The 18,062-nt window shown below is 37.4% G+C and overlaps 1 protein-coding gene across 1 annotated transcript in view; it reads right to left on the bottom strand.

Annotated features, from left to right (window-relative positions):
- LOC105383766 overlaps positions 1-18,062 on the bottom strand; it is a 184,968-nt gene that overhangs the window by 97,300 nt on the left and 69,606 nt on the right. The window contains exon 3 of the mRNA XM_048622441.1: positions 9,551-9,643. Coding sequence (XP_048478398.1) covers positions 9,551-9,643 — 93 coding nt within the window. The remainder of the gene's footprint in view (positions 1-9,550; positions 9,644-18,062) is intronic.

Raw genomic sequence — 18,062 nt, 5'->3', positions numbered from 1 at the left:
GATTCAATTAAAAGAAATATTTAAGGTTAACAAAAATACAGTCAGAAATGAAATGGTAACAAAAAACTTGAACTATTAAACTCGAAATTGCAACATCGTAAAAGTTTAATTTTGAGATTCTCGATTTATGTAACATCCGAAATGGATTTATTTAGACAGATATTTATTTATAAGAACCTGATACTTGATGATATTTCTTCTGCAAACATCATTAACAACGAATTTTGGGCCTCATAAATTCAATGGTAGGTATCCAATTCACACTCATATATGTACGATAGTCATGCAATATCATAATTCATCGCATTTTAGAGGCAAAAAATCAATTTTCCCCGGGCTTTATGCCCGAAAAGCTATTTTCATGTCTCTTTCCAGACAAAACACACTACTTTTCAAAGCATGAGTAATGAAAAGTAGTTTTCCAGTCGTGTTCACAGTTCGCAGCAGTAAAAAGAGGTTTCAAACAGAAAAAAATAAAGAAATTATCGCTTCGATAACGAGAGTCTTGGCTGCGGGGCGATAAAAACCGTTTTATACAGGGTTTTATGTCGCGAGCGACCGAATCGCGTAAACTCAATGTATTATGGGAAGCCAGTTCAACGTGTATGGCTTTATTAGTGAAGAAAAAGGCTTCGTTTAAACAAAATGTACACTTTTTTGTCCACAGATATTGTGCCCTTTTGCGGTGCTTGTTGTCGCGTTTGCGGCGAGCTTTTAAAGAGAACGGATAGGAATTTGGTGTTTATCGTTTGTTCTTCATGCATAGTTGCTTATTTTTAAATTAATAAGTATAGTTAAGCACATTGGAAAGTAAAACAGTGTAAGAAGGAAAGTGAGTGAACTATAGGTACCTACTAGAATCCTGACTCTGGTCTGGATAAAAGTAGGCTGTGTGGGAAAAATAATGTCACTGTCTAAAACATAATGTCATTGAGTGTACCTTATATCTTTACCAGAATAACATTGTTATCCAGATATTGTGAAACAGAGGGTTTATAATGTGATATTTATAGGGTTACTGTAGCCGTCACCGCCATTATGTACCTATAGATAATTTAGAAAGCCTTTGACATCAGCGAATAACATCCTTCTTCGTCTGACTACAGTAAGAATATTTGGTTTCATATTTAAGGTAGTTTAATAAGCAATGTAATCCTAACCTAACCAATTATGCAAGAATGCGATACCGCGGACGCATACAATTTCAAAATACATAAAAGTTTATATTTTCTTCAATTGACTAGTTAATTCTAGTAAGTATGCTATTTGATCGATTACTACTCTAGTTATTGCTGATCTAATTTCTCCACTAGATTACATATTAGACTCACAACGAATCAAAAGTAAATTACACGAGAAGCGTAACCCGCGGTCGTTAGTTCTAATAGTGATGTACGATTTGACGTCGATAGTTTTTGTATAATTTTTTATAATATTTATTAAATAATAATAATAATATATGAAGTAGCTATTTCCTGTCCATTTAGAGGTAGTACCTATGAACTAGTATTTTGTTTGGCATCATGAGTGCGTGAACAATCTACTAAAATCGATTTCTTTTGCGTTTAACTTTTACCGATGACTTAGATCGCCTATTGCATTATTTTCTTTTTGCCAAAGATGTTAAATTCTAATGTATCTGTCAAACTCACAGAATATATCGTGTCGATCGTTGTGGTAAGTAGTATAGTTCATTACAATTTAAAATATATAATTATACTTCCACATTTCATATTTTTGATGATTTTTGCATGAATTAATAAACAGTCAAGTATTGGTCATCACTAAACAAAACACAATCCTTTAAATAAATAAATAAATAAATAAATATGTGGGGACATCTCACACACGGCCATCCGACCCCAAGCTAGGCAGAACCTGTGTTATGGGTGTCGGACAGCTGATATATTTACACAAATACATAGATAGATAGATACTAAATATAAATATCAACAACCAAGACCCGAGAACAAATATCTGTGTTTAAACAAATATCTGCCCCAGCCGGGAATCGAACCCGGGACCTTCGGCTCAGTAGTCAGGGTCACTAACCACTACGCCATTCGGTCGTCTTTGGTCGCGTGCCGCTGCTTTATTCCCAGATCAGACGTAAACGAGGGTTACTCTATATTGACAAAAAACCGGCCAAGTGCGAGTCGGGCTCGCGCACAAAGGGTTCCGTAGCAGCAAATATAGTGTAAGCACAATAACTTAACCAAAATTACAGTTAAATCAACCTATCTCAAAAACTATAAGAGATACTTTGATCAAACCAAAAATCGTTGAAAGAGTTAATTAGCATGCATCACCTCTATTTTTTTTAGAATTTTATACCCCGTAGTTATAAAAATAGAGGGGGGGGACATACTTTTTACGACTTTGAGAGCTGATATCTCAAAAACCGTTCACTTTAAGAAAAATGTTTTTTAGAAAACTTTATATCATTTTAAAAGACCTTTCCATTGATACCCCACACGGGTATGTACATCGAAAAAAAAAATTTCATCCCTCAGTTACATGTATGGGGGGCCCCACCCCCAATTCTTTTTTTTACTATTTAGTGTCATATTTTTGTAGCGGTTCATACAACACATATTCCCATCAAATTTCATCACTGTAGTACTTATAGTTTCCGAGTAAATCGGCTGTGACAGACGGACAGACGGACAGACGGACATGACGAAACTATAAGGGTTCCGTTTTTGCCATTTTGGCTACGGAACCCTAAAAAACGAACGAACTACCGCTGTCGTGGAAACGGCCCGTTTAATACAACGAGATAGAGTCGTGGCTCAGTTTTTCGTCATATAGAGTGAACCCCGCATCCGTAAACGACGTCGTGTGGTCATGCCGAGTTTACGGCGCACGCCGCGGCCCACTGTACGACGAATCGCTTGATGACTTGACGGCCATCATTGAGGATCACAAGACAGGTGGCTGATGCTCTGGATAATATAAGAGACCATACAAAAATTAAGCGAGGCGCTGGACTTAGCTGGAGCGGGGCCAAAACTACAATCTAAGATAGGGGAAAGTGGCGGCCGTTAGTGGAGACCCTCTGCACCTCTGGGGTTAAGTTAGGACTAAAAAATACAAAATATAAAAAAAATAGATAAAGGCATATCTTTGGAATGTATGAAATAAAAATTTATGAATATTACCTATAGATTTTCAATCTCGATTAGAACCTACCTATAGTTTAAAAACAAACACACATCTGATACGATCAGCGACTAACAGCAATAGCAAACTTATGCCACTCTCAATTTTGGCCATAGTTAAAAATACGCAAAAGCTCAAAATTTTTTGTATGTTGTCTGCAATCTACGTACATAAATCTTCAACCCTTATTCATTTATTTAAACTTTATTGTGTACAAAATAGATGAATTACGCAACACAGCTTTACGAACAGACTTAAATTATTCCCTACAAAGGGCTCATTGCCAAAAAGCCCTTCCTTCCAGCCAACCTTCGATTGGTGGAGAGCTATTGTAAATTTCATTTAACTTGTGCACTAAATAACTAAGTATAATAAACTGAAACGCCCTTTCTACAAAGATGCCAGCACGATAGCTAGAAGTAACAAGCAGATTATCTTTTGTGTCTGCAAACTAATGGTGGTAGACGTGTGCCTCCTACACACTATTAGCATAATATGATTACACTCTAACAATGCCCAGTGGAGGTTGTAACATTACGAACATAAAATAATATATAATATGATTGTAATATAATGTAGATAGGTACCTACGGCAATATTTTTGAATATTTATTAGTAATTGCTTACTAAAATACGTAAGTATCGCTCTTTAACGTGCGCGGATAAAGATTATATATTATAGAGCCAGTTAGTTTTGTTATTTTTTTGCACTTCCCTACTTTTTGCTCCTGAACCACCTGCAGGTTGACTGGTAGAGAATGATCTTAGCATTAAGTCCACCTGATTGTACCTACATTCACTTTTGTAAATTGTGTAATAAAAGTACCTATAAATAAATAAATAAATACTGCCATTATAATTAAGTTGTCAGTTTGGCTGGAGGTATATATCTGTATAGGTAAGGTCATATTGCGATATTCTGGTCACTCCTGAGCTGCCCACCTGGTTTGGGACACCCTGTATAAATTGAGTTAGTATGCTACTTTCTGTGGCCCGTTTTGTGCACCCCAAAGCATAGAATTTGGATAATTTGTACCTACACTTGAGCTTGACTAAACTTGCTACGGCGTAGCAGCGTAGCACAAATATCACACATTTAAAATATACTACCTACTTTTTATTCTTCATCAGCAATGCTAGATATAATCCTTTTCTGAAAAGTTGCACACTTTTAGACTACGTATTTTCAACTATCTTAACCGGTATGGCTGCCATAACTTCTTTATCGTTTTATAACAATTCCGATATCTATTATTCATAACACAAGAGTTCTACACTACAGTAACACCTAGCCTCCGTCTTTTTGTAACAGGAGAAGGAGCAGTTTACAAATGTATTTGTGTCCACTTCTACAATGGCCGGCAGTGGGCGTTGTCGATGACAAACAACCAGACAAGCCGACGAAACGTATTTATGAACTGAGCTGGGGGGTCACTCTATCGACGAACGAACGAACGAGAACTGTCACGCAATCGACACGCTTAATACAACGAGATAGACTCGTGGTTAGCGCTACAGTTTTATTTAAAATAAATATGTGGGGACATCTCACACACGCGGCCATCCGACCCCAAGCTAGGCAGAACCTGTGTTATGGGTGTCGGACAGCTGATATATCTACACAAATACATAGATAGATAGATACTAAATATAAATATCAACACCCAAGACCCGAGAACAAATCTGTGTTTAAACAAATATCTGCCCCAGCCGGGAATCGAACCCGGGACCTTCGGCTCAGTAGTCAGGGTCACTAACCACTACGCCATTCGGTCGTCCGTATATATCCGAAGCTTCGGAGCGCTGCGCGAACCACAGCTCTATGTCGTTGTATTAAGCGACCCGATCGATTGCGTGAAAAGTGTTTGTTTGATCGTCGTATTTAGAGAGTGACCCCGTTGAGATAACACGACAGATTGCACTACAGCGCGGTCATTGTTACTTGTCTTAGGCCCGGGTCTCCTATTTACGCCGTAGGTCGCGTCCAGCGTCACGCCGTTGGCCGCGTCACGATGCTCACTATAGAAATGTACTGAAATGTACTGATGCGGTCTCCCTCACACGCCGACGTTGGCGCGTAGACGCCGTAGGTAGGCCGTAGGACGTTGATCAAAACGTTTACGTCAAAGTCGGACGCCGCATATAGCATAAAATAGGAGACCCAGGCCTTAGATCTCTGGCTATGCTATCGCGTGAATTCACCTTAACCCTTTGTATGAGGCTGAATTACATACAAAAAATAAAAATAGACACAATCAATGTCTGCCGGTATCGCGCGTTCAGGTTAATAGCAGAAGTTAAAACGGGTTCCGCTCATCTCGCATAATCTTTATTGACCAAAACTCATTTCGCATAACTCGTATGGTCTAAACTTTTTTGGCCGAACCATCACTTTGCCAAGACTTATGTGGCATAGGGCTCGTTTCGTCTAAAACTCTTTAGGCACAATCTTTAAACACCTAAGTTTCGTTTGCTCAAATTTATGTTCGTCTATACCTATGTATAATCTTGTTTCTCCTAATGTTATCTTAATAAATAATATATTAAGTATGTAGTAAATGTACAAATTGTGGTATTTTTCTCCTACATCCCGAAAATCACGATATTGTATGATCAAAAAATCGAAAGTTAACGACCAATATAATTATTAAAAACCCCATGAGATCGAAACCTAAAAATAGGTGCGACGACGAGCAAAGCAATGAGGAGCGTGTTAGGTGCACATGTTCATCAAAACCAAAGCGGAGCGCAGCGAAGCGGAGCGGAGCGTTTTCCAAACAGAGGAAACAATACAAGGCACCAGTTTGCGCTATGTAGGGAGACGCTCCGTCAAAGTTAAAGCCAAACGAATATTATTACTTTGTATAAACCTAATAAACCTATGCCATAGCATTATTAGGCTATTCAAGATTTGGCCATACCATTATTAGGCTAAACAATGTTATGCGAAATAACTTTTTACTAAACGAGATTTATGCCATACGATTTTCGGCGTAACGAGACTTTGACCAAACGTTACTATGCAATACGAGATTAGGCAAATAAATCTTATGCCAAAAAAGGTAGAACCAGTTAAAACAAACCTTCAATTTCATAAGTAACATAGGCCGACACTGGACTAGACTCGCACAGGACCGGAAGAGATGGCGTGATAGGGAAGAGGCTTATACCCAGCAGTGGGCAGATACGGGCTGATTATAATGATGATGATTATAGGTCGACATCTATCTACGATTGAAACATTGAGACATCCACAGATGAATAGAATGTTTAAAAATTGGTTAAAAAAGGGTTAACATTTAACAGGTCGCTATCTATAGGTACATACGAGTAATAATTTTACTGAATTATTCGTGTGACAAGTTACGTTGAGTGTACTGTACAGTCCACGCACAACAAATTGTCGGGAATTGACAGTCTGTTCCTGTTGTACGTAGGTATACGGGTGGGTTAAATGTACGCATTTAAAACATTATGTGATTCCTAATTATTGTCTTAATTAACCGACTTCAAAAAAAGGAGGAGGTTCTCAATTCGTCGGGATCTTTTTTTATATTTTTGTTTATTTATTTAACTCTTTATTGTACAAATATTACAAATAAAAGTACAAAGGGTGGACTTAATGCTAAAAGCATTTTCTGCCAGTCAACCCGCAGGAGGTACAGGAAAAATTGGTAATAAGGTGTACAAAAAAAAGAATAAAAAAAAGGAAAAGAATAGTAAACCAAAGTCACTTAATTAACCTATATAAATATATTAAATTGGACAAATTTCTGCGTTTATATGAATGTTTTCATTAAAAAAAAAACTAATTCAGTAAAAAAAAATTAATTTTCGTCTCATAAAGAAAAACCTTTTTTTTCTGACGGTACTTCCAAGACGCTAATCGATGCCATAAAAGTACTTCAATAAATAGCTGCGAGGTCTTATGTTTCAACACTTTTCAAAGATTTATACTGAACTAGCTGTTCCCGCGAACTTCACTTCGCCTTAAAAAGTTTTCCCGTGGGAATTCCGATATAAAAAATAGCCTATATTCTTTCTCAGGGTCTATACCATATGTACACTAAATTTCATTCAACTCCGTTCAGTAGTTTTGGCGTGAAAGAGTAACAGAAGATAGACAGACAGACACAGTTACTTTCGCATTTATAATACTAGTTAGGATTTTCTTTAACTGCGAGATATTCACCGAAGTACCTACTTACTTTCCAATAATCAATGTTTAGTGATTCGATTAACCTGAATAGACGGGCATTTCTCACAGCAATCGCCACTAACAACCCAATAATTAGCAGTAATTACAGCTAAATATTTGATGAGCATTTTAAGCTGGGTTCACATTTGTATATTTTTTCCGTATATCCGTAATACTAGATTGGACGCAAAATAATGTTGTAAAATTTTATGTCAAACTATCGATCATGATACGCGCTGCGGCGACGATTCGGATATCTGTCATATCTGATACCGGGAAATTATAAAAATGAGTATGTGAAAGCGCTAGTTGTTTTTGGATCGTTTACAAAATTTGTTAATTATACAGTAAAGTTACAGGATCGTTTACCGCGCGCTGTCGCCTGAGGGTCACTCTAACTTACGAAAAACAAAGTTTCAGATCACTGCTGCGCTAATCACGACTCTATACCGTTGTATTAAACGTGTACCGTTCCATGACATAAACTGGAGGGTTACTCTATACTGACGAAAAACGAACGAACAAGAGCTTTCGCGCAATCGGCAAGTTTAACACAACGAGATATACCTAGTCGTGGCTCTATTCTATGATACTATAGAATAGAATAGAATAGAATAGTCGTGGATCGCGCCGCAGCGCTCCTAATCTTCATTTTTCGTAACCCCGTGAACGAAAATCTCGTTCGATCGTTTTTTGTCAAGCTAGTACTTAAGGAGCGTCACTGTGGGTGGTGCGCGCAGGTGCACGCGTCATTTCCATACGTCTCAGAGCGCACGATTCGCTCCAAGGCGCATGGGCTTTTTGTCGAAGCCCTATTAGCGCGCTTTTTTGTCATTGTTTGTCGCGAACCCGAAATGTCCTTTGTAATTCAAGAGTGCGTGTTTTAGTTAATAAGTGTACGGTACTTTAGAGACTTGCAGAGAAAATATGGAAAGATTACAGGGTGTTAGGTTGTTTTACTTAGGAGCTTCGCTTTACGCTGAAAGATTTTGCTGTGGACCAAATATCAATAATAATAATATAGAAAATGATTTATTTAGATGGTAAACTACGCAATTTTAGTCTAAATTAGCACCTACAAACTCTAGAAAATATTTTTAACATTTAATATAATGTTTTTAAAGAAAATGTTTTTGTATAATGCTAACATGCCATTTGCTATGAGCCTAAACTGAACTGCACTTTCTACTGCAGCCACATTCTAATTCTGACACAATGATGAAAGAAAACATCCATCATTGTCATCAAACTATGTACGATTATAAGGCTGACTCTACACTTCGCAACTTTTTGTTGCCCAACTAACTGTCAGCTTGATGACAGACAAGATACAGATTCGTCATTCTATGATTATTGATACCTGTATAATGTTTCGACAGATATTCTGAAATAGTCTTGTGATAGACTGTTACTAGTAATTTAGGATATACCTGAAACACCAAACAAATGAATTATATTAGTTACAGTATACGATAAAAAAGTATACTTATTGTCAAAATATGGAAATCATCTAATCGCGTCGCTTTCAAAAGATATATTTTTTGAATCTGCTATAAATTTTTCATGTAAACACAGCTTTATTTCTAAGCAGCCCGGTAGCAGTCTCCCGCCAATTTTACGGACATTAAGATATATTATGTACAGTACATTGTACATTGTACTAGCCTGTACCTAATACAAGCATGGCTATAAGATAGCGCTATAAACATTAGTTTAACCGACCAAATTTGATACGGCCACTTTCTATGCTTTGTTACTTGTGTAACGTCCATCGTAACATAACTGAGTTGCTTGTTGTAACTTTATAGCCAGTGTGTTTATGAATTAGCTGTGATAATTAGCTAGGTATGTACTGTGTGCTACTAAAATGGTGAAAGTGTATTGCTCTAAAGTTAATTTTATAGCATTGCTTTGATTGTCTATAAAGTATATTATGATTAATTGAACACATTAATCAATCAATCAAGATTTATTTCGTTAAAAGAAACAAAAAAGTGCTAGGTATAACATGATAAAACGCGTAAATACTAAAAGCATAATGAATCATTATTTACAAATGCTTAAAAAATATAAACAAAAAAGTCCGTACGCATAACCTTTTTTATCCCATGCAAGGAGGTGGCATACCAACCTACACCAAAAAGTTTTCACTCCCTTGCTTATCAGCAAGAAGGCGGCATATGTAAGTACCTGAGTAGCACCATGCAGGCCAGACCACCGGCGCCTCGGCGTCCAGCTCGCGGCGCGGCAGGGACGCTAGCATCGGAGCCAGCCCCGCATCGCCTGCGACACCCTGGCAGGGGGGACACATTAGTTCCAATACTCTATGTTCAGTGTTGGCTGAATGGCATAACAGCCATTGCCTGTGCGTTGAAGTCACGTTTGTTTATTTTTTATTAGTGGCCAGTGATTTTTGGCTGTCGGTGTGGTGACAATGGCAAAAAGGTTTCAGCCAGTTCCATCAACCTTTAAACAACAAACCTTTTGGTAATGAGCCAATAAAAAATAAATAAATTGGATATTAAATGCGTATAAATACTCGTGACTCATACGTAACCATTATCCATCTACCAAGAACTAATCAACAAAAAGTAACAATTTATTCATACGGACATCGACAGGAATAACTAGAGTTACTTGTTATAGGTACTATCATTGAATTCGGTCCAAGTTCAAGTTTCAAATAAAAACCAGTCTGAAATAATAAAAAATAGTTTTATCGCGAGCCTCACCTCCGTTGAACCGCGACAGCAAAACCGATAAAAACTGACTCGATAATAATGAAAATAATCGATACAAAATCGAACTGTCACACCTGCACCCACCGTAATCTGAGGTCAAGAAAAACTTTTACATAGACCAAGCAAAAGTATAGAGTGAACATTATACATTATACACTATATAATTGCAGTTTTGAAGCGTAATTTCAGTAGGTTAAAAACAACTCAACGATAAATTTTCATCATCGCATTTCACACGGCAGCATGTCATAGATTTTTAGATGGTTTTAAATCATATAAAATTATAAATGGATTCACTAACTTCCTAGCTACTCTGTGTTTGCTCTCTTTTTGTAGAAACCAATGAATGTTGTCTGTAACAGGTTGCATTTGAGTGCTGGACGCAGCGTCTGCCGTTGAATCGATCTTCTACGGTTGAGATAAGCTCTTAGGATCGTAGGTTAATAAACTCACGATTTTCTAGGCACTATTTTTAATAAATATTAGTTATGTTGCTGGTATTTTTATATCAACAGATTTCAGTAGCCAATTTAAAAAAAAAAACACGCACTCACGCCTTGTCCTAATGTACTCCCTTGCGGGGTAGGGTGATTAGAATTTCCTAACTAATTTTTTTATTCAGTTTCTAATTGGCAGTTCTGAAAACTTTCGTGGCAACAGTGGAATTTAAAATCAGAATTCGAACAAGAGCATTCTTATTTCAAACTAGCCGCGAGGCGTGTTCTCAATGCACGCGCCGGCCGCGCCTCATGACTCCAGTGCTACCAACTTAACCAGGCGCACGCCAATTTCAAATAGTCCGTAAAGTGTCGAGAAAAGAGTTTACAACCTGCAAAGACGTTAGTCCGCCGTAATCTATTCTAGTCCAAGCGTTTAGGGTTCTCCTTTCATCGACGTTAAGCTCATTTTGAAAAACAGTTGAGTAATTTTCTGAACAGTTTTATTTTGCATTGACTGGAGTGATGTGTCCAAAACAAATATAGGTGGAAGAATTATGCCCAGCAATAGGACACAAGAGGTACTTTTGTCCTTTTTTTAAAGCTCAATTAGGCAATTGCCTACTAAGGGTCACTTTTACCAACCGCTAAACGTATTTAAAATTGTATTTAAATAGATTTTGTACTGACAGACGTTTGACAGGCTACTAAATACGTTTAGAGTTAGGTGAAATTCCACCTAAATCAGGGTTTTTGTGTCGATTATACACAAACAAAAACATCTTGTCTTTTTTTTATTTGTAACTGTAGCATTTAGACTAGTAGTGTTGGCAGCCCTGCTGTCTATGGCCGCGGGCAGTGCCAGGTGTTGCGGTCGTGCCGAGATCGCTCGTACTCGGTTGCAATTGAACGCAATTGAGCTTTTTTTCTGACCGTCCATTAGAGAGGAGACACGCGAGCCGATGTGACAGTATCGGCACAGAGTGTTTTTCCTAACCTTACTTTCTTTTTTAAAGTATTGGGTAGCGCTTAGAAAGAAAATTTTCAGATAAATGTTTGCTTCTATATGTATCATTGAGAGTTAAGTACTCAGAATATATTGTGTAGCATTTATAAGACAATAATAAATCAAGCTTTAATTTTCTACATAGTTAATAAAATCCAAACTAAAATGAAGCATAGTTGAAATAAGCTATAAATAAATTTTCGTTTCACACACTGCTGGCCAGTCACAAACAAACTATTTTTAAAATTCGCACAGCTCCCAAACTTTTTCGTCCGTTTTAGTGATGTGCAACGCAACAAAAGAGCTAGTCTTCGTATCACTCTGTATAGAGAGTTAGAAAGCGGTGCCAATTACGCGGCTCCGAGTAACTGTCTCGGCGGCCACCCTCGCTCTCCACTCGAGACATCTTAGTTGCATCCTGTAACCATTATTTTAGTGAGGAAAGCTATCGGTTAACTGGACTGGGCTTTTTCTTTTTAGTTTACTTTACATCGCAGTGCATCTGGTTCGTTTATTATAGGGAAATAATTAAATAGGTGAGTGCATGACGTATGCAGGCTATAGTATAAGTATAAAACATATAGGTACTATTTTACTGCTTAAAGCAAAATTTTACTCATATTTATACGGCTAATAACTGCCAACTGGCATTTAGCATATGTCTAAGTTTTAATGGTAAGGCTCTTAAGTTTTATATTCGTGGTTGAATTAAACATGACTGAAACTTTTTACCTACCGATAGCTTACCCTACCGTACCAATAATACCTTAAAACATCTAGAACCTCAATACAGCATACACAAAGATATATCCGGCAAGTGAATCTAACCTCCTAGCGTGCGGGTACGTAATGGATTCAGTCGGCATCCGATATCGGAGTACGAGAGGATGTAACAGTCGTGTCTCGTGTTCGACTGACAGTGAAATTATGAATGAGATCTCGTGCGGTAGGTGCGCCAGTGATGGGGTACAATACAATAGAGTATTTCTACAGGGTGTTGCAAAATTGGTATACTAAGCCGAAACCTACATGTGCAGCATGGTATATCTAAGCCCGAAACTAAAATCAGAATTTGGAAATTCGCGAAAAAAATTTTTTTTTTCCCATAGTAAATGTCACGTGACCAACAAAGTTTCTATGGAAAATGAAATTTTTTTTTCGCGAATTTTCAAATTCTGATTTCAGTTTCGGGCTTAGATATACCATGCTGCACATGTAGGTTTCGGCTTAGTATACCCTTTTTGCAACACCCTGTATATTCATACCAAAAACTATTTTTTTTTGGGGTCAGTGAGTATATGTAGTTAGCCTATTGGTGATTGGTTGATGATGTTTTTGTTTGAATTTCGGTTCGTTGATGCAGATGGTAAATAAAATATCGTCTTATAATGAACAGGTATAAGATATGTTTTTGCACTGTTAAGTTTGAATCACGTAAGTAATATGTACTTATGTATTAAATAACTATACAAAATGAATTCACTTCAATTAAACGACTACAATCCTATTAAACAACTTTAAATATTACACTGGCGAGCAATCACAAAGGTAAAAGCAGATGGAACTTTTTAATTGCTTAGTGTATTATTGTTATAAATAAATAAAATTATTAAAAAATTACATAGTTGTAGTAAAATTTGAAATAACATGTTATCTACACTCGTTAGAGTAAATGTGTTATGTGGTTCTATATACATCACTAGTGGAACCTCACAAGTGGTTGCTACCATTTAACCACCGGCGCAGCGCAATGGATGTGGATCTCTGGCTATTTGTATAAAATGCCTTCTTTACTAGCAAGTATATGCGGCGGAGTGGCAGGCGGCGGGGGTCACCTTAACTGGTCTGGCGTTGCTTGGATGGGCGCTTAGAATTTGTGAACTTTGGTTTTCTGTAGTCATGATTTTTATGGATTAAGGTATCATAATTAACGTTAAATTTGTTTTCTCTGCGGATCGGATTTACATTAGATTAAATGAATTTTGAGTACCTAGAATAAATAAGAAGATAATTTGTCAGTATACCTAGTTGTTAATAAACAGATACTTAATTCATACCTTCGAGTAAAAAAAATACTTTTAGATTTTTTCATTCTTTTTTTTCAAAATAGGTATTTTATAATCATTTTAAGTTGCACCCTGTTCAAGGCAGTCATTGCGAAACAGCCCGCACCAGCCCTCAAGATCGCGTTACACAAATCCGTTCAGCTACAATAGATTAAAGTCCTATCGGATATTACTGTCCTATCCGATATTAATGATTAGGTCGAAGGTAAGCGGCCAGATCAAAGCTCTCCGAACTACGGGTGACCGGCTAATGATATGATTTATATCAGATAGATGCAGTATGAGTTATTGTTCAGATTGTTTACATAACGGCGACCACACAGGCCGTCGTACAAATGTTTATTGACTACGTTTATTGGCTGGAGGATTACTCCAGCTTAACATTAACTTAACCAACGTTTTAAACACCGGACACTAAGGGCCTGTTTCACAATGTCTGGTTAGTGGCTACCTGACGGATAAAATACACGCGGTCACTCTCTGTGATTATTTTTTAAATAGTGACAGCATTTTTTATCCGACAGGTAACCACTAACCAGACATTGTGTAATAGGCGCTAAAATTCGCAAAAATGTTGAACTGCTGAATTTATTTTCATGAAATATGACTAAGAATACTCAAGGTAACATTACCTACGACCCTAAAAAACCAAACAACAACGGCCCAGCCGTTTGAACCTACGCTACAGACAGATACACAGACACATTAAACTTATAACACCCATATTTTTCCGTTGGGGATTGTGTAATGCGACGAAATTTTGTATTCGTAAGCTAGGAACACCTCCCTGCTTCTATTTCGTTTGATATGAAAATCTAAATTCTATTATTATGGTCTAGGATCAGTGTGTAGCTTTAGCGGTATTGCAATCCATAAATCACATATTTCTCTATTATAATATTATTAACATTTATATTGTATTTAAATTATTATGTTTTATCGTCAAACCGTTTTATAAGTCCAACCTAATAACAACCACTGTACAGTGCTCCAAAATTGATAATGCGCATAGAAATCTTTGACAGATCGGTTGTTTTCGATTATGTGACACATGATATTGATTCCTATTTCTTTCGAACAAGGTGCAAAATGCAAGTGTTTTTTTAACCCATATATGCCCATAACTAGTTTTCATATGAAGTTGTTTTACTTTGGGATATGATTAAGATTCAGATTCTAAGTGCAAATATACAAAAAACTCAAGTGGGTCGTTAGCGACCCTCTGGGCATATATGGGTTAAGGCCCTTACGATTTAATGATTCGGGTGTGAAGATCTGCATGTGCATTATTAATTTTGGACAAGTGTACCAATAAATAGAATCACAAATCTTCTAACCGAACTAGCTCAAAATAAGAGCTCAGAGGCAGATGTGGAGCGTTATTTTATTTGTCGAGACGTTTCTTTTGCATCGACACTTCATCATCATCATTCATCATCAGCCAATAATCATCCACTGCTGGACATAGGCCTCTCCCAAGGAGCGCCACAACACTCGGTCCTCGGCCTTCCTCATCCAACCACTACCCGCCACCCGCCTTAGGTCGTCAGTCCAGCGGGCAGGAGGGCGTCCCATCGACACTTCATCTAGTACGTATTAAAAAAATATTGTATTAATGATTAATTATTTGGCAAAACGTATTGTTGCCATTCGTTATTGTCACTATCATCCGTCATCATTACAACAGAGTTAAGTAGATTTGGTAACAAATACAGATTTATAAGTCATTCCTCCACTAAAAGGTTGCCTGGAAGAGATCGGATCTCCTATTGAGTAATATCCACTGTAAAATCTATTAAATGTTTTTTTAGATCAGATTTTTATTATTTTTATAACTTAATATTTTAATAACTGTAATCAAGTGGACAGATTGGCTATAAACATTTATGGCTCAATAAATTATTGAAGTTTTTGATAAGGTCAAATTATTTGAGTCAACGTTTTCGATAAATCAACATTATCCTTTGAGACAGGTGTTTCTAATAATAAGAACTTAATCTAGATCGTTAATTTATGACAATCAAAATTGATTACATAAATATATTTTTACTTCTTAAAGAACAGATAGATACATTTTATATTTCTAAATCCGTTTTGATGATTTGAATAAAAACTTTAATTTAAGACCCATTTTCTTTTGTAACAGGTTATTTTCATCGATCGTTTAGATCCAAACTGAACTAGCACATAACATGCGTTTTCCATACCTACTTAAAATTTAAATAGAGAACCAACCGTGAATGTGTTTAATAAAATTCCAGTCAGTAAGTACTCGTATATGAGCGTATAATACTGACATACTTAAAAAAAAATAACTGCCTGTGGGACATAGACAAAACCATAGAGTCATAGAAGAGTAACAAAGAGGTTACCCTGACCTGGCTCCGGGCATCCTCGCTCCACAAACCAACCTCACTCCATTGTCTGTTCCGGTCTACATTATGTAGTGCACTGTTGTACATAATGTACATAGTATCAGCATCTACCCACACATGCTAATTAATAACTTCAGTATGACACGCAAATTATATTTGTTAGTATGTTATTAACTTATCATTTTAAAATAGGACATAGCTCATTCAAGTTATATGATTCACAACACAAGTCATGCAAGATTATTTTTTATGCAAGTAACACCTTCTAGGTACCTAAAACAAAAATACAAATAGCTATTCTATTTTCCTATTAACTATGTTTTATTTTCTACTCTGCTTTTAATTAAGCTTATGTGTGATTATTACGGGTACTGGTTGATTCTAATAAGAAAAACATCACGAAAAAGTATTTACACTCTTTCCATCCAACCTCCGTTTTCTAAGCTCTCATTTCGCATTCCCCAACCTCTTTGCGGGCTGGCAACAAAACTATCCACACTCGACCTTCATGCGATGTCACAGGCTGCTCTGACCGGCCTTGTTGGAGACAATCGTCTCATTAGCATCGGGACAAAGATGCGAGACGCAACCGATCCCGCCACTTGACGTATGGCAACACCGGCGGGTTAAAATGCTGCTGTTCCTATCGATACTTGAAAGTATTTTATCGGCGATACGCTAAAAGTAATGTTTCAATTCGGGTGGAGTAATAATTTTACTTTTAATTTTTAATTGGATGCGAGCGAAAGCTAAAGATCGCGTCTAGCAGTGGACTGCTATAGGCTGATGATGAATAATTTTACAGTCAAATAAAATATTAAAATAATAGATGATCGTTTATTACTATTTCATAATTAAGACTCCCATTCCCATTCCCATCAAACGGGGTGTGCGCCAAGGAGACACTCTGTCACCCAAGCTCTTCACTAACGTCTTGGAAGACATCAGGAAGACCATAGACTGGAGTGCCAGAGGTCTCAATATAAACGGTGCTCACATGTCACACCTGCGTTTCGCTGATGATCTGATCATCCTAGCTGAGAACGTCACAGATCTCCAATGCATGCTCGTAGAATTGCACGAAGCATCCCTGAAGGTTGGACTAAGGATGAACATGTCCAAGACTAAGATCATGACCAATCTCCCTGCAAACGTGCAGCCTAACATATCAAATCAAATCAAATCAAATCAAATATTTTATTGCCGGTATTTGTATTTACATAATTGTAGGTAACTGCCACATCGAGGCAGTGGATGAGTACGTCTATCTTGGACATAGTTTATCCTTTGGACAAAGTTCTCAGGTAAAGGACGAATTCAGCTGGGATTTTACTGAAGGCAGCCCCTTCAGTAAACTTGAAGACGTCCTTAAGTCCCAAATCCCTCAATGCCTGAAGACTAAGGTGTTCAATCAGTGTGTTCTGCCTATCCTCACTTACGGAGCCGAAACATGGACGCTCACTAAAGCCAACATGCACAAAATAAAAGTCGCACAAAGGGCTATGGAGCGCGCCATGCTCGGCATCTCTTGTGGATCGTGTGCCCAATGTCGAAATTCGACGTAAAACTCGTGTGGATGACGTGGGTAGCCGAATCACAAGATTAAAGTGGAGATGGGCAGGACACTTGGTTAGGAGGGATGACGGCAGGTGGACTGGGGCAGTCACAGAGTGGTGGCCAAGAACTGGCAAACGAAGAATAGGCAGACCGCCGCCGCCCCGATGGTCTGATGACATTGTTAAGGTGGCCGGTAGACACTGGACTAGACTCGCACTTGACCGGAAGAGATGGCGTGATAGGGAAGAGGCTTATACCCAGCAGTGGGCAGATACAGGCTGATAATGATGATGATGATGAATTAAGACTCAAATACGTAGGTACAGGTTAAAAAATGCAAGAGTTAAGATAAAATCATCGCAAATATATTTTACAATGCTTTGTTATCAAAAACAAACCCAATGCAAAAAAATAAAAACATTTTCAATGAAGAGAAAATTTACGTGCGGCATTTTAGCGCTACCATTGTGTATCGGCTTCCTTTATCATGCTAATCTTTGACTTTTGGTCCAGTTCAGGC

Source organism: Plutella xylostella, chromosome 8 (genome assembly GCF_932276165.1).
Source record: "Plutella xylostella chromosome 8, ilPluXylo3.1, whole genome shotgun sequence".
NCBI classification, from domain to species: Eukaryota; Metazoa; Arthropoda; class Insecta; order Lepidoptera; family Plutellidae; genus Plutella; species Plutella xylostella.
This window is presented reverse-complemented; position numbering and strand designations above follow the sequence as displayed.